Source organism: Lampetra fluviatilis, chromosome 40, assembly GCF_964198595.1.
Source record: "Lampetra fluviatilis chromosome 40, kcLamFluv1.1, whole genome shotgun sequence".
Classification (NCBI taxonomy): domain Eukaryota; kingdom Metazoa; phylum Chordata; class Hyperoartia; order Petromyzontiformes; family Petromyzontidae; genus Lampetra; species Lampetra fluviatilis.
This window is the reverse complement of record NC_136314.1, coordinates 2,496,862-2,515,173: the sequence shown is the minus strand read 5'-3', so window position 1 is coordinate 2,515,173 and position 18,312 is coordinate 2,496,862. Positions and strand designations below refer to the sequence as shown.

The 18,312-nt window shown below is 45.4% G+C and overlaps 1 protein-coding gene across 1 annotated transcript in view; it reads left to right on the top strand.

Moving 5' to 3' along the window:
* The window catches only part of LOC144946117 (uncharacterized), a 77,175-nt gene that overhangs the window by 35,374 nt on the left and 23,489 nt on the right, over window positions 1-18,312 (top strand). Inside the window, exons 11-17 of the mRNA XM_078874871.1 lie at window positions 7,771-7,875; window positions 9,203-9,238; window positions 11,145-11,330; window positions 14,581-14,874; window positions 15,968-16,231; window positions 17,136-17,212; window positions 17,992-18,148. Coding sequence (XP_078730997.1) covers window positions 7,771-7,875; window positions 9,203-9,238; window positions 11,145-11,330; window positions 14,581-14,874; window positions 15,968-16,231; window positions 17,136-17,212; window positions 17,992-18,148 — 1,119 coding nt within the window. The remainder of the gene's footprint in view (window positions 1-7,770; window positions 7,876-9,202; window positions 9,239-11,144; window positions 11,331-14,580; window positions 14,875-15,967; window positions 16,232-17,135; window positions 17,213-17,991; window positions 18,149-18,312) is intronic.

Sequence of the window (18,312 nt, the reverse complement as noted above, 5' to 3'; positions counted from 1 at the left end):
CTTGCCATGACTGTCCTTTTTTTTAGTCAATGAATGGCTGGCACTGTGATCCGGCTGGCATTTTACGCGAACGCACGCAATGTTATCTGTGCCTCGGCAAGTGATTGAAGGTTATATAGGCGCATTGAGAAGAAAAAAAAAGCCGTTGCCTGGACACGAGAGCAAGTCGAATGTTGCGTTGCCATAGAGAAACGGCCGTACGCGCACAATGGCACGGATGACATCTCCGATGCAGCGCCTTCGATGTGAAGCTCTGGTGCAAGTGTAATTTGCAGTGAAACAACGCAGCCAAGAGTCGTGGCATGTTTTTCATTTGGACCTCGGTTACAAAAGTGCAAGGGAGTTGAGGGGGGGGGGCAACGTCTGGGGATGAGGGTAAGGGGAGACCCTGGGGAGTTCAAGTTATATAGGTCACAGCCGTGCCTTTAAAGACGACACCCACTTTGTGTGCGCTTTTAAGGCCTGCTGATCTAGAACAGATGGGTCTGCTTTGTGTTATTACGTGGCGGCAATCCGCGTCAGCCCCCAACGAGCAGATGCATGGTAATTTGTAAAGCCCTCTGTGGTCCGCTCGCGTCTTTTCCACGTTTTTTTAATGCCAGTTTCCATTCACGCACGGCACTGGGTGCACATTTACGTGCTGTCACCACTCTATTCACGTGATTTCTCCCCCAATTTTGTGGCACGTCACGAGATGGGGTTTCGATTCCTATATCTTGCGAAGTTTTGCGCACCCCTTGTCGGTGAGAGGAACAGCCCCAACGCTATCTCTGAGATGACTTACGTAAGCTTCTGGTCCACACAGGGGGTGGAACTTTTTCCCACTTGTCCTGTCGAACGAGAGTAACGTCTGTTGCATGACAGTCAGACCAAGGCTTGTAATCTTCACACCTGGAGTTTAGCCAAATGAAATGCAGAATTCACATTTGGTGTGCTGATTTTGTTTCTTGCAATTAATTCGTGACCAGACTGATACTTATCGACTCGCTCCACTTGGGAACCCCGTTTCAATCGCAGGCGCACGCCCAGGATTCAAACGCCGACTCTCATCGGTGCAAGATAATTCCTATGACCTCTGAGCAACCTCGACATGGTGTTAAATTCTAAGGAACTTTTCCCACAGTGGCCACGGTTATGTCGGCATGCAAGTGTGCCCACATTGATGTAAAACAAACATTTTGTATTCATCTGTGTGTTAAGTATAATTATTGTTTTGACGATTGTACGTTTCTACAAGCGGCCAAGGCACTCGGTCATCCAGTGCCGGTCTCGTGTCGGTTTGCGATGTGACGGCAAAGGACGTGACTGCACTTCAGAAAGGGCTTTTGGACGCCAAGAATAGTGTCGTCTGTGCACTGCAGTTGTCAAAACTCAGCACATACGTGCGTAACTTAATACTGCAGTGTTGATTTATAATGTGTGCAGTGTGCTGAACTTTCCCACTATGGGAGGTCTTCTTTTTATATAGATTACAATATGTAAAAAAAAAATTTGTGGTTAACATTTTCTTGACTTTTGTCACTGGCAACTTTGGAGAAAACAATTTCATACCATTAGTGTCAAATCTTGACTTAAAGCTTTCATGACTGCAGTAATTCATACCCTTTGGGTCTTTCGGTAAAGTCACGTAGATAAAAAAAATAAGAAAAAATCACGACGTTTCGATCGCAACACAAGCAATCGTCTTCAGGTGAGAGAGCGTTAGTGTTCTCGTTTATTCGTCTGTTTTTACATTTGCCCTCGCTTATTTTCAAATTGTATTTTCCGCATCATCTCATGAGATTATTTTTGCATTTTTAACTCTTGCAAGCTAGCAGTGTCACCAACCGTTTGTCGGGAAAGTCCTCAGAGGTTGATGTCGCAGAACTACTTCTCAAGTTACTTTAATAAACCTCATGCCAAATTAAGCAAAAAGCCAAATGTAATATTCCGATGTGTTTTTTTTGCACTGAGATCATCACCTTGCGACACTCGAACCGCACCTCCCATTAGCATGGTGTGGCTACGTACGGTGCTAAAGAAGTCCAACATAAATGCATACATACGAACCTGGTCTAATCACAGAAGGCTTAACCCAAGATCCAAACCAAGGTGCTGGCTCATTGCTCTGTTGGGATATTAATCCCCTGTGCCCCCCAGAATCTGTCATTTGCGCCGCTTGACTACAAATGTCAAGCGATATTGCTTAGTTGAGTCCTCTGGGTCGTGATTTACATATGTTGTGTCCATAGTTTAAGAATTATTTACATCTAACGCAAGTAGAGTAGGGGAGCGGTGGTCCACTGGTTAGCGTGCACTGCACTATGGACCCCTGAGTTTGATTCTGGCTCAAGGCTATCATCAGTGGCGAGTGTTATCTGAATGGATCCTGCATCCTTAACCAGCCCGCATTGAGCAATATTGTGAAATATGGTGAGAAACAAGTATAACCCGTAAAAACAAAGTTTTTCACTATAAATCCTTTATATGCGTGGCGGCTAGAGTCCTCTCGTCCTCTGGCTTGAGATGGCTGCCACGTATGGGTCAGATGATTGCCTGCCACCATTAAGCAATTGGTAATTAAATCTAATTATTTTTTTCCTAAAAAGTGTAAAATTTTGGAAAAACAATCTTTTCACGAAAATAAATTGTCACGCACAACGAGTCTGTGTGGAAAATGTCAGCTCGATTGGATCACGGGAAGTGGGTTAAAAAACGACCGAAAGATTTGCACGGTCGTAAGCGCGCAAGCAAGCAAGTGAACTTAATATGAAGGATTTAAAAAGCCTCTTTCTAACACGATGTGTGCAGAGCTTCATCTAACAGTGGATTGACAATTCTCAGTCGAGAGACTCGTGTTCGCGTGAATGACAGCATGTCTTATATGTTTTGGCAGAGTAAGGGTTCGAATTTGCGTCACTAATATTGTAACCAGCGTATGGAAGCATGTAGCTGAATATAGCTGCGTTGTAAGGCCCATGCATTGTGGCAGATTTTCAGTGGTAACTCATTTGGAAACCCCGTCTCACGTGACAATCATCTTGAACCTCGCTGTCCTTAAATCTCCATACTTTTTGCGCTCGGAAGCACTGCTGCCCTGTTGGCGCACGCATGTCAATTATCCCACAGCACCGTTCGCCATGCCTTCCAATTAGTCCTTTGCTGCAGCGTGGATCTCACTTGACCTTGGAGCAATGTTAAAGGAGTGCGGCGTTTTCTGCTCAGCTTGCACAATCGGGGACACGAACCTTAACGTTCTGCAACCCCTTTCCTGCGTTCACCACCTCGCCTGCCACCAGCGATTTATCCATTAAAATTAGATTGGCTTTACTCCTGAGCGTTTGACTTGCGCATTCACGAAGGCGATGACGGTGATGCACACGTACGTGCCTGCGCACTTGCTCTTCTTTCCTGGCCTAATTGTCGACTCTGCACTCGCTCATCTGGTCCACGCGTACCGCGGGGTTGTGGAGCAGAGCTGCTTTTGGACAAAGGCTGCGGCAATGCTGACAGCTTCACTAGAGGGGATTACAGTAGCTAGTCATTCTTACTCCAAAATTAGCTTTTGCTCCTTTTATTGGCCGTGTTGGTTTGAAAATTAGCATCGTGCATTTTTAAGCATTAAACAGCCAGCATTGCAGGGGTTTTGGACCTGTTACAATATCCCTGTATGACAAAAAAATGTCCCCTTGCCCGCAAGGGAAAGGCTTTTGGCTATGCACTGTATGCACGCACCATTGTGCTTCTGATTTAAATGAAGGGGTTTTATTCTCCGCATTCTCCCCCTGTTGAATTGTTTAGGAACATTGCATCCGTCTGTCAATGCAGACGCGCAGCGCAGAGCGTGCACGCTTGCATGCATATTGCGCACTAATGCAGAAATTTTGGCTTGGGAATTCACGAAAGACCGGGCGAGCGTTTACGCTAGGAATTTCTATTTCTCTGTGTTGACATTTGGCATCGCTGTTTTATTATAGATGGGGATGAATTCACATAGAAGCCACACACCGCATTGGGGTGTTGGAGGAGGGAGTGGCGGTGGAATGGTCAGCGCACTGCGCTACGAACCACCTCTCCCCCTCTTCACCAACCCACACTGACTAGTGTGGTGAAGTATAACCATCCCCCCCATGACTGACCACGTATATTCACTATAAATTACTCGGCATAATATTTCAATCACATTTTCATGATATTGGTTATTAGTGATTTTAAATATTGTACTTGTATTTTTTAAATCGAATGATTACTTTTAGCTTATAATCAACAGAATATTGTGCCAGTCATGAGTCTTGTTTGACTATACTTCACCATGCTGGCCATTGAGGGTTGGTGAGTGGGGGGGAAGAGTGCCCACAGCCTTTTCGATATCAATCGCCGTTGATGTTCACCTTGGCCATACATGGAACTCAGATTGACGGTGTTATAGTGCAGTCTGCCAATCACTCTGCCACCACTCCCCAAATTCATTATCATGGTAGACTTTCACATCTATACTTGGGACGATGACAAGGTTGAAAAAAAATAGTGCTCAGTAGTGTCTAGCACGTTTTTTTTTGTTCCCTTGGCAAGTGCATGACTGTAGGCTGGTGTTTTGTTGTCGTGCCGATTACAATGCATTATGTGCATGAGGAAAAAGGGAAAGTCATCAGTTTTGCACTCGTGGCAGTCACTAGATTATATGGCCCAGACTATGGGCCATGACTGCAGTCTGGTAACGATTACCGTGCAGAATTTGTAATGGTCAGTCTGACTTGGTGTCTGGGCCCAGGTATTAGTATTCATTGGCAGACCACACTGTACACACTTGTATTGCAATCGCCACTGCTTTTACCGACACGCGGAGAGGTCTCTATTGGGGTGGTATATTCCTTACATTTAAATGTCTGTACAAAATATGCCGTGACGTGTTATTGCACCAATAATATAAACTTAATGGCAATTTATCTGCCCAAGCATATTAAACATTCACGAAGCTTCCTACATTTATAGCTTGTACAGTCGTGTGGCGATTGCTACCTCGTCACTAGGCAGAGGGTTTTTAATTTCACAAATACATTTTTGTGCAGTATAATAAATAAATAAATATTAGTAATGCTATAATTTCGTGAACAAAACAATATCATATATTTATGATTTATTGAGGTGGTTTTTAAACACTGTATGTTTTATATATGCATAAATTGTAATTTTATTTCTTATGCATTTTTATTTTTCATTTTGCTTTGGTTGAGTGAATGTTACCGCACTCGGCCCACCATATTCAGAATGTAGCCTTTGAACACTCCTTTAAATTTTGAATCGATACGCCTCCGTATTATTTATCACAATGTCAGCAGGGCTGTGCAGGCTTCCTTGGCCGGATGTTACGTGCGGTTTAAATTTAACACTTTCTTTTTTGGCGTTGTGTGCATTATATCATTTTCCTTTTCACCTCCCATATTTCGGTCCTCCTGTCCCCCCCAACACTTGTTAGCGGATTGAGTACGCGGCTCGGCTAGCCTCTCTTGAAATACCTCCTCCACGTCGCTCCTCCTCCCAGCTTGGCTTTCTTCCTATAGACCATCACTTGCAGAGACGCGGAAGCACATCAATCCTCGAGGCACCAGCGCAGCATTTTCGCCCCATCCGCTGGGCTGTTAGCCGCGCCCTGTCGCGGGGAGCTAGGCACTGCTACTCGCAGGCTGTCGCGCTGTCGCTGGCTAGCATGCAGCGCCTCGCCGCTCAGCGATCATCCAGCGAGCCACCACCCTGCGCGCACGACCGGCACGGTGCGCGGGGCAGGCAGAATCCCTTGGGCCATCCTCCCGACTACGGCTGTTACGCCTTCGCCGCTCATGGCCAGCCGGACGAGCCCTTCCCTCACCCGACCCCGGTGCGGTGCGGAGCAGCTCCGGGGCATCGTTACCCGCCTCCGTCCATATACGCCCGCCCGCCGTCGGACAGGTTGTCTGGAAGCCCTCCAAGTGCTCCGTTGCGGCAGCAGTTTTCCGGCACCGCCGGCTCGTCCGACGGCGGTGCCACACAGCTTCTGCCGCCGTCGTTGCAGAGCTTTCCGTACCCGCTCGTATACCACGTCCTTCCTCCGGCGCAAAAGCTCGTCATGCAGCCCGTCCCGGGTGTGCACGGCATGGCCTACGGAGTTCCCCCTGCCTCCCCCTTCCTCCTGGTCAGCACGCAGCAAGCCATGCATGTGTGCCGCGTCCCTTACTGCCCGTCTCCACAAACCGGCGCCTGCTATTGCCATCCCACGAGCGCTACCCTCGACTCCCTGAATTTGGCCACCGGACAATGCTCGGTCGCCCCGCCCATCAAGTCGGTCCCCCACTCGGCCCCCGCTGCCCCGTGCTCCGAGCGGCATGGACCCCCCATTGCGGTGCAGCCGGCGGTCGAGGTGAGATACCAACCCTCTCGGGTGGAGCACTGGGAGGCTGCCGGGAGAGCGGCGCGCCAGCCGCCCCAGCCCGACCCGCCGGGCAATGCTGCGTCGTCGGCTGCCCCGGCCAGCGGCGGAGCACTCGACGGCGCCACGACCAAGGACGGTTTGCTAGCGGTAGGTGGCGCGGACGGTTCGGTAGGTGGCGCGCAGCTTTCGACTCCCTTCACATCCCCCCTGTACCTGCTGAGCTGCGACGGCTCTGTGGGCAGCTTCTCGGTGTTCACCTTCCCTAGCCCCACGGACGACTCCGACGATGAGACGGAAGACGTGTACTCGGAGGTGGAGGAGTTTGAGCTGGTCGAGAGGCCACAAGTGGTGGTGACCGATCACGGGCTGACCACATCCCCCCACCTGCCGGGTGGCGGCTCAGACCCCAGAACTTGCGACGTTGGGGACAGGACACAGGAGGGCGACTACAGGAGGTGTCCCATGCCCGAGTACCCCGCAGAGCCCTCCTACGTCCCGATGCATGGTTACCAACTTCAACCGAACCCGCTTGTGCAGTCGTACCCTCCGTACTTCCCCTGCGCCACCTTCAATGACCCCTGGGCTGCTTCCAAAAGTTTGCACCGCTGCTCCACACTGGACAATTTCTCCCAGGCTTACCAGGCTCAGGTCGGCATGCCTGGGCCGTCTTACGTGCAGCAGACAATGCTGCTCGGTCATCCCAGCGGTTTTCCTCACCTCCATCCACCTGTTGCTGCTCCTGACAACTTTTACGGTTTTCCCACTTTTTTCCTTCCGGTGTCCAAGGTAAAGACTTTAAAGTGTTTTTTCTGTTTAATCAGTCTGGAATTAAGTGATACGTGTCATTGACAGTAACACTGCTTTTGTTTGCGTGCTCCATTTTTTCTTCTCTTTAATGTCTCTTTGAATGTCTGAAGATTTGTTTTGTTGCTCTGTTTTGTTGCTCATCTTTGCTCTATATATTTTGGTCTCGATCAGTAAGTGATGCAAGTTGCAGAGTTACATTTAATGTGATGGTGCTAATTTTGGAGAATACGTTAATTCAGAAGCTAACATATCAATGGTTATTGAAATCTTCTTGGTTCTTTCGGTAAAGTCACGTAGAAGGGAAGTAATAAAATAATAAAAATAAAACATACTTCCCTTCTACGTGACTTTACCGAAAGAACCAAGAAGATGAATCCCTGCAGTCACGAAAGCTTTAAATGGTTATTGAAAATCACCGTGCGATATAATATATATTGCACCACTATTACGGTGCCACTCCCAACTGTATTTCCACATGATAGCGTGTGCTTTGATTGTCTTAGCTATTATTTTTATAGATATAAATTAATTCGGTGCAAGGTCGTTGTGATTTATCGGCGCTTATTTTTTGCCAACAGTCTCCAGGTCTTTTGCAGACATGCTGTCTGCCCCAGCCATATGCACAACCTTTCCCATCAGATCAGCCTCCCCTGCAGCAAGCATCTTGTCAGCATGGTCAACAGGTTAGATTTGTTTTTTTCTCGTTGTCCTTTTCCGGACCTCGCACGTTGTACCGGCAGCTCCTGTAATTTTCAGTATTAAAGTGAAAGGGAAACAATGCATTTTTGTAGTAAGGTAAAAATTGTGGGTTGCGATTTAATTGACTTGCAGTATGATTAAAACTGTGCTGCCAGATTAGATACTTATATGTTGCAGCCTCTTAAGGGCGTGCGTGTGTGGGTTTGCTTGTCAGTAGAAATTGGTGCATCGTTGTTGAGTGCACTCCTCTCTGAATCTGGTGGCCTGAGTTAATTTCCCGGCCATGGTTAATGTCTGTAGAAAGTGGCATTAGAACCTGCCCTGCGTCTCCTCTCGGCCAACTCGGTTTTAAATAAGTTCCTGGTGACAGTATGTGAACGTTATCATCGGGGGAGACAATGGCAGGTGGCCACGTTACTGGCCATATCACCCCTGACCAGTCTATGAAATAGGAAGGGGAATCTTCATATCTATGTACAGTAAAACCTTGGATTGCGAGCATAATTCGTTCCGGAAACGTGTTTGTAATCCAAAGCACTCGTATATCAGTTGTGATCACAAGATGCTCGGCAGACAAAGCGTATACACGTACTACTCGTATTGCAAGACCTCGCTCGTTTATCAAATTCATATTTATTAAAAAAAAATACTCGTCTTGCAAAACACTTACAGACCAAGTTACTCGCAATCCAAGGTTTTACTGTATTTCACAATTTAAAATTAATAAATTAACATCTTCCCAAATACCGTACGAAATACGTGCAATTGTTATTTGCGTTGGATGATTAGAATACAACCTTTCCTTTCCGCAATGTTTGACAATATGCCATCTCTGGGACATTAACGTAATTGAGATGTCCGATCTCGGGTTGTGCATGCTGGCAAATAATCCCTTTAATAGATTAAATTCAGTTTCTGGAGTCGAAGGGGACACCATCACTTTGTCCTTCCAAGTAACCATAAGTGTTTCATGGCCAAAGTTGAGTACAGTTTTTTGGCATTCATCACTTATCGCTCTGGTGTGGCCTTGTCGCAGAACCGCGATACAAATTGCATGGCACGCTGCACAGAGAGGCCTGCAGCAATCAAAAGGGAGGTGGCTATCCGGCCTCTTAGGTTGCTGGAACATTGTGAACAATCCGATGCATCCATGTCTGTGTAACCCTGCCCTCTCCATGACCACATATGCGATGCTCTGTATTATCCACTTCGATTTTTGTCGTTTAAACGATGGCTTTAATGCGGTGCATCGTATGTCTATGTACATTTGTTCCCTCGCTGAATGATTATCTTGGATTTGTTTCCTTTTAGTATGGAAATTGTTACTACATGGCTCACCCTCAACAGGTAGATATTAATTCCACATTACGTTACACAGGATAATGTAATAATATATATGATTTTTATTTAAAGCTTTCGTGACTGCAGGGATTCATATTCTTGGTTCTTTCGGTAAAGTCACCACGTAGAAGGGAAATAATAAAATAATAAAATATAAATTTAAATACGTGACTTTACTGAAAGAACCAAGAATATAATATATATGATGGTAATAAGTGACCTTTGATTAAAAAGACCAAAGCTCCTTTTTCCTCTGGTTTTGGGTGGATGTAACAAAATTCAACTGAAGATTGGTCTCAAGAAAGCTGTACAATTTGATGATGCTAATATTGTGATTTTTTTAAATGCTTACTTTTTATGCAAATTCAAGGACATGTCTTTCCTATAATGGCTGTATAAAGCAGAATATATTGTAACTAGTCTATAGCCCCTCCAAGGACGGGTGTATTGCAGTAAATCTGAAATATTCAAGCGAAAAGCAGACCATTAGTGTGCAATTTGTAAGGCCGTGGTGACAGATTGATTTCATTTAAAGGTTTTCATCCCTTGTTCATCATCATGACGTCCTTTTTACTTCTGTCTCAATAGCGTTACGGAAATCGCGTGACGTGAGGGTTCTGTGTTTGTAGTGAGGGTTGTGAGTTGACGCTGAGTAGGGGGGAGGAGGCGCCTCACCCCCCCATGTGGAGTGACGTCACCCGCACATGATTATTAATGAGGGGGGGGGGGGCGTTTGGAGGACGTCACCTGCGCATGACTATTACTGAGGGGGGCTGTTAGACGTGATGGGCCATCACCTGCACATGATTATTAATGGGGGGGGGGGGGGTATTCTCCATGTGGAGTGACGTCACCTGAAAATATTATTAATGACAGTGGGGGGGGGGGGTCCATGTGGAGGACCCCACCTGTTCATAATTATTAATGAGGGGGGCTGGTCGACGTGGTGTGACGTCACGCGCGTTTCACACAAACATTCTTTGCTCATTAGAGCGTTCTGAATTTGTTTTATTTGATGTCACAGCGACTAGCAGCAGTGAGTCAAGTCTATTTAAAGAAATCCCACTGTTTTTAGTGCTGAGGTCCAATTTTACATATTTCAGGTTTTGAACATATGAATTGGCCTTCATATGACTATCAATAAAAGGCATCTCGTCTATGAAATTACTTGAATATACTTCAGGAACCGAAACATTGCCAATTGCTTTAAAATATATATTATAAATGCGTTGCTACGTTGCAGATGTATACATATTGTCTATAAATCCATATTCCATGTCTACGTTCATTAACACAACGACTTGGGTCTGCTTCCCAGCTACAGTAGTGGCAAGTGATATCTGAAACAGTACTGGAAGCCCCCTTCACCAACCCACACTGACTAGTGTGGGTTGAAATGTGGGGTAGATGACCTGCACGGCATGGGGAGAGCTGAACCATTATTAGTAACATTTGGAAACTTGCCATCCGTAGAAGCTGCACTTAAGCATTACTCTATTACCCCGGTTTATATGACAACAATGCATTATTCTGTACTCAGCGCTCACAAGCAGGGAGCATTATTGCCAAAAATGTGTCCGTGTTTCATGTCGTCGCCCATCTGCGTTGTGCGTTGAGCACGTTTGCATTCCGGACCAAAGCTTAATAGCGTCTCGTAATAAAAAAAACTTCAGAAGAAGAATATTGACACGGGAGAAATCCGTTGAGCTTCGAAGCTCTTTTTCGCAGATGTCCAGTCGGGGCGGAACATAAAGTTACGACGACAAACAATACGAAAACACGATAGGGGTGCAAAGTGTAGGAATATCTATCGATGTTTATTTTACCAGGTAAAGCCCACTGAGCTCTTAACTTGACATTGCCTCCAGGCCGCTAATAATGTTCTCGTGCTCACGGAATTGACCTTTTGCAGCAGGTGCCAGTGCAGTCTCTCCAGCAGCAGCAGCAGCAACAGCCACCGCCGCCTTGTCAGCAGGGAGCATTTAATGGACTTCAGCAAGCGGCGCAGTCGGCGGTGCAGGCAGCGGCCTACATGCAGCAGCAAGATGTGCAGCCTGATCATACGTCACAGATCTACGTGTGCACTCAGCCACAAGAGGTATGCATGCTTGCTTGGTCTCCTGCACCTTATAACGTGAGATTGAAGCACACCTCACCCCCCCGCTCCTCCACCCAGAAATGAATTGGCAAAAGTTGTGGGATTTGACAGAAGAGGTAATGAAACGGTGGCAAGGTGTGAGCCATCAGTGGCATTTGGCCATGATGATATTTTCAAACCTACTGCGAATATGCATTGCAATGTGTAAAGGAAGACAAAACCCAAGTCAACAAATAAGCCTTATGTAAAGGTTTGCACCAAGGTTGTATGTTCCAACAGTCTGACATTAATTTGAAGATTAATGAAGGATAATAAAAAAAATCAAAAGTGACAGCTTGAATGCTTCAGTGCATCTTTCTCTGAAGTACCCCCTCTGCACTTTAATTAACATTATTTTGTAAACCAATGATTTCTAAATATCATGAATACGTGATATTAGGTGTTGACTTGGACTTAAATGTACCGAATGAAACGACTGTCAAAGCGAGTTCCATCCAACCGAAAACTGTCGTGTGCAAATATTCTGGTTTCTTTCGGTAAAGTCACGTAGATAGAAAAGAAAAATAATACAATTTACATTTAAAATAAGAAATTGAAAATAATAAAAGCAACAAACCCACGACGTTTCGATCGCAACACAAGCGGTCTTCACCAGGCGGAGAGAAAAGAGGGGGCAAGCCTCCAAATGCAACTGCTTCTAATGATTTCCAAAGTGAGAGAGTGGGCAGGGGACGAGAGCTGGGAGGAGGAGGAGAGGCTGCGCGGCACAAACAGTGACAATGTCGGAGCAGACACTAGGGGAGCAGCTGGGAGGGGGAGAGATGAGTCAGCCGGTGGTAATGTAGTGTCGTGTGCAACTTGAAACAATCGATTTACAAACCGCGTGATATTAGTCTTTCCCTCTGTTTTTGCGAGTGTACAAACGCACTCCTCGAACGGTGAGTGTGACTTGTGAACGCGGTGTGGCCTTAGGTGTGCTCTCGGTTGGTTTCCCCCCCCCTTCAAAGCAAAACGCAGAAGCCATGGCCAAAAGCTAGAATGTGGGTCTTGTGTCTTTGGATGTCTCTGCTGTTCTCACCCCACCACTGCCCACGTACTCTGGGGTCATGCAGGTGGAATTGGATTGTTTATCCTGTGACTCGCTTAAAGAGCTTTTTAATGCAAGCCAACACGAGTGATTGCCTGTCAAACATTTTTTTGGAGCCTGACTTTTGAATGCTTGTTATTTTATTTTGTTGGTTACGTTATAGAATGAAAAACTAGAAATGTAATGGTGATGTGGACAGATTTAAGTGTTCAAACATTCACATAGCCATTCATTTATTATGGCGTGCATGAAAGGGCCTGCAGATGTTAATGTAGTCAACGTATGAAATGTCAAATGCATTGCATCATGGATTTTTTTGGGTAATTATGTTCTAACTGAGCTCTCATGGAACTGCCATTAAAAAAACATTGTTTATTTTACGATTTTTTGGTTCATTGGAGATTACAAAGAACAAATCTATTGAATAATTTAATTGGACAATATCTCTGGTAAGAACTGAACTGCACATGACTGTCTGTAACGGTCTGAACGGTGTGTTCCCCAGTCCCACTTTGTCTGCGTGACCTGAGTGTAAGGACAGCCTGTAGAACTTCTCCATGCGTAACCGTTATAGTGGTGACATTGTTAGTTGTACTTTCGTACATCTTAACACGAGGATATTTTCATTTTTTATTGCAGGCAATATGTTACCTATTAATATAATTACGGTGATCATTATGAGTTATAACGTATCTAGTTTTGGGTTATGGACTTTGCCCAATTTCCATTACCTGTGACATGATACAAGCATGGGGGATAAATTACTTGGTTCACTCGGTTTAACTGATAGGCTTTTGTGACCAATATTATTTATAATAAAGGTTTTTGTATTAGATCGTGTAAGTATAAATGTGTCGTAACCCTCCACCACCCAACACAGCCAGTAAGGTTGTGGATGCTGGATGTAGTTACCAGCGGAACGTCGAACTACTCAAATTGTAAATGGTTTGGATTTACTCTCCAGAACACCGGTCAGCTGAAGTAGCAACTAATTGGCACGCTGTTTACGTGACAAACCTAACTGGCTGTGTCGGGTGGTGGAGTATTACAACACATACTTACGCAATCTAACCTAAAAACCTTTATTATGAATACATAGTTTGCTGTTGATGGGAGATCGTATTTTTGTGAAGTGTTCAGCAGGAGACTTAAACCAGTTTAGAGTTGTGGCTTAAGCCTATCAATCTCTGAACTCTAATTCATTGCGGAGTCCAAAGTCGAATGTTTTGCGGTGGGGGGGGGTTATGAGCATCGACTTTACTCTTTTTGTGTTACATCTGTGCCGATATTTATCATTCTATTCCATTCATAGAAAGTCTTATCAGATAATACCGCACTCATTCACGAATGTTTTACATTTATTATAATATATTATCATTTTTGTGTAACAAATGGCCACGTGACATTGTGTTTAGAGCTTGAAACAAGTATTTGGAAGGTTACAATTTCGAATCCCAGTCAGTGATTCAGTAATTCATCCCTCCAAGATTGATAAAATGAGTACCACTTTGTGGGCAGTTGACATTCGTTGTATTTTTTACGCTTAGACTGGTCCCTGTCCATGAAAATGTGCAATTTCTGCCACTGGCTCAGGACTGTACTAGATGAGCATCGCTCCACGAACATTTGAGAGTGGATAACACTCAAACTTGGTTGTGATAAACACAATTAGACATTTCAAAATCGGCAGTACTTTGATATAGCGATGGCACTACTCTCGTGTATTGTTTAGTAAATACCCAAGTAATTGGGTATGGCGTCACTGTGGCGAGATGGGAGGTCGTGGGTTTGATCCCGACCCTGATGCCTGTATATTTGGAGTTTGCGCGATCTCCCCGTGGTCACGTAGTTTTTCCTCCGGGTGTGCCAGTTTTTCCCTCCACATTTAGAAACATGCGTTCAGAGTATTTGCCTGCGATACATTTCCGCTGGATAAGCCACTTCATTGGGCTATCAATTGTGGCCAGGTCGCTTCTGAAAAATATCTATATAGCTTGGTGAGCCTTATCTGGTAAAATTAAAATAGCAGTCATTGTCGTATTTAATCATTGTTACGGATGAAATGTGCATTACAAATGTAAATTACCGTCATGACATTTCATGGCACTGGAGCCATTGTGTTCGCTCGCTGAATCTCTAACACTCGGCCTGCCTTGCCCCCAGGCGAGCGCTGCCCAGCTGAGCGCCAGCGATGCCCCCATGACCCCCGCTCGACTCGCGCCGTCGAGCGGCGTCACCACCGCCGCGGGGCAGGACACTCCGGTGCAGTGCGCCATTGGACTCGCCGACCCGGCTCTTCGGCCGCACTGCCCCTCATCGCACCCTCCTCCGCTGCCGCCGCCGCCGGCCACCGACGCCGGCCAACTTCATTGGATGCCGTCGGTTCCTCGAACTGCGCAGACTATGCAAGCGCCACTCGCAGATCAACTGATGGTCTCCATTGACACGCAGACGCAGGTGAACAATTTGTTTGCAGTGCACTGTTGGATGAAGGCCTCCCCATGCCGTGTTGTTCATTGGAATTGTTTGACTGTACTTCACTACCGTGCTCAGTTGGAGTAGGTGAAGGGTTGTCTGCAGAACTGGTTCAGGTGTCCTCTCATTACTTATGTTCGCCATGACCTCCTAGAATCAGCGTGTGAATCACTGTGCCACTGCTTCACCCCCAGAGGTGTTTAATGACGAATGTTGTCAGTGTTTTTTTCATGTGTTTTGTTACAGTTATAATAAGCAAATGTTATAAAATATGCACCATTTTATAGAATGTCTGCAATGGTTGTGCTGCGAGTAAATTGGTCACTCTAATAGAAAAGTAGAATTTTGATATGATAATTGTTTTTTACCCTTTTATCTGGCAACAAAACTGACACCTTTTTTACAAGGAGTCATGTTTGTATTGACCACAATACCTGCGGTCGGAATGCAAACAAAAAACACAACTCTCATAATGTATACAATGTCCTTGAAATTGATTGGTCCACACCCGAGACAGCTTTTCTTAGAGCCTAGTCTCACATGGTGTTGGACCAGATGACGCCAAAAGGCGAGGTAGTTAACATCTCCTAGCCACCAGTTTTGTTGCCAGATAAAAGGGTAAAAAAACAATTATCATATTTTGCTACTGGCAAAGGAGGTTCTAATGGTAGAATTTTGATAATTCGCGCAGGTCTGCTGATGACGTTAAGAAGTGCCCAATGCTGGTTTCAATGTGGGTAGAGACTTGACTTTTGACTTTACTTACCCATGTGCAAGATGTGGGTTGGTGATGGCAGACAGCATCGATATGGCTAGAATCAGAAGTCCAGGACAACACTGCCTCACAGCCTATGATATTGTTATGCATGATGGTTACCCATCCAAGCATTATCCAGACACATAAACCCTGTTTAGATTCCAAGATGTGACGGGATTTATTTTTTTATAGGCCTCGTGTGTATATATGAATATGTGTCAAGAGCACATGCATTTGTGTGTGTCGATTCATCGGACAAAATTACTGACCGTTTGTTTCACCACAAAAATGTCGTTGCTGCTTGTGATCTGCCCACAGACCGTGATTTCACCTTCGCTGCCAACGGCTCACGAAGTCGGCCCTGAGATTCAGTCAAAAGTGACTGCTGGCATCGATCCTGCATCCGCCGTTGGCACGGGAGGTGTGGCACCTCCTGAGACGATGCAGTTTCGTGACACAACTCTGGACGTCCCCGTGCAGAGCGCGACGGACGTGGTGCCCTCATACCCCATGCCGAGCGGTCAGGAGCACGACCCCACACGGAGCCTTCCCGCCCAGCCTCAACGACAGGTACAAGAAGAGGTACGTTTGCACAGAGGTTGAATCGACTCGCATTTGTTCTTAGGGGCGTGCCACTGGTGGCGAGATGTTAACTACCTCGTCGGGTATGAAGGAGGTCGTGGGTTCGATCCCGACCCTGCCGCCTGTTGTATATTTTGAGTTGCATGTATCTCTCTCGCCGTGGTCGCGTGGATTTTTCTCCGGGTCGTCCGGTTTTTCCCTCATTTATAAACATGCGTTTTATAGGTTAGATGGCTGATATAAATTTCCACGTGATGAGCCACTTCGTTCAGCTATCATTAGTGGCCAGATTGCTTCTGAATAAGAGCTGTATAGCTCAGTGGGACTTACCTGGTAAAATAAAAAATTGTTGAGTTTAATAGTTTAGTTTATGATGCTAACCGTGTCATTGTAAGAAATGTCTCCTTGATCTTTTTGGGCAACGTTCGCTTTTAATGATATTCATGCGTCATGATGTATGCCAGCCTTTACCGAACTTTACAGAAGAGCATATTCAATTTGGATGTGCCGTGACTTTTTTGCCGGTGTCGGAAAGCTTGTTCATTCAATCAAACTGATGTGATGCATCTGTCATGTTCTTGACCGTATTGCCACGTTTTGTTCAATGACATTTCGCTGAAAGTCTGGCCTCTGTGTGAAGTTCTGCTTGTTAATTACGTGAGTCATCGGCCGTTCATTTCTTTTGGATATTAACATCACTATGTTATTGCTTTGGGGTAATATACGTGACATTAACTCACTGAGCTTGATCAATTAATAAAATCCCATCAAACCTTTGGATGTTATTTGGAAAGAGAGCCAGGGATTACAGGATTTTATTCGTATGCTTTTATTGGTTTATACGAAATGAATATACCTACGAAATAACATCCACAAAATAACTGGTGGCAATGCATTTTCATAGGTGTCCAACTCTGGTGTCGATAACCCAAGTGAAATGAATGAAGCACAGATCGCCCAAGGATTAACCATGAACGAGAGGTAAGCATGTGATTTGTAATTATTTTTCCCAAAAGTGGATCCACATTTGTTTGTGGCTGCCATTGTCTGCACACGTTCAGCTTAATCCCTGAGACTGCTTTAACATGATTATACATTTTTTTTGTGTTGCGGAAATTCCACGCGTAATTAGAATTTTCACACAAGTCACAGGTTTAAATTATACATGGTCACATTGAGCAGCATGCACGCATTGCAAATGAAAAAATGTTTGCATGCAATATGTTTCTTATTTTTTTTTTGCATATCGTTTATCTTACCACATGAGAAATGTATGAATTGGAGTGCATCACATAAAATGTTTTAATATTTCACCAATGTTTATTAACAACACAGATAGCATTTGTTACGGATGTAAGAATTCGATCCCTGCGATCAGGGTTTCACTCTTGAATCATGCCTAACATCAGTGGTGAGCGATATCTGAACCGTGTCTTGAGGGAGGGGGGGGGGGACCCCCTTTCAGAACCAGAATCAGAATATTTACTCATACTGGAGGAATCCAATGAGCTATTATACAGCTCTTTTTCACAGATGTCCAGTAAGACCCTCACTGACCAGCTTGGTGCATTTATGGTCAAACAAACCCCACGACCAACAAAGGGTGGCTCGGCCTTAATTGCATCCAGTCGTGGATTAAGAAAAGGCTGTCGGTATTAACCATCAATGTAATCTCAAACGGATAAACACACCACTGCACGTGAATAGTATCGCGCTCTCAAAGCCTTTCCGGCCCTCTCTTGTTGTGTGTTCTCCTCCAGCATGACCTCCGACGCCACGTCCGCCAAAGAGCTGAGCGAGAACGAGGCGACGGGCGGAAGCAGCAGAGTGGACGGCAGACACTCGAGGAGAATTCGCAGGTCCAATCGCAAGTCCCGGCAGGAAAAGTCTGTCAAGCCACGTGTCACCATTCTCAATGTGAGATGACGGATGGGTTCTATTGAAAGTTCCGTACCCGTATGTGACCGACTGCTGTTGTGTGTTTTAAGTTGTACACCTCGTTACCCGTTGCTATGAAGTTATATTCCATTGATTACGTTTCCTTCCTCTCTTAAACTGATCTTCCTCTCCTATTGTGTAGG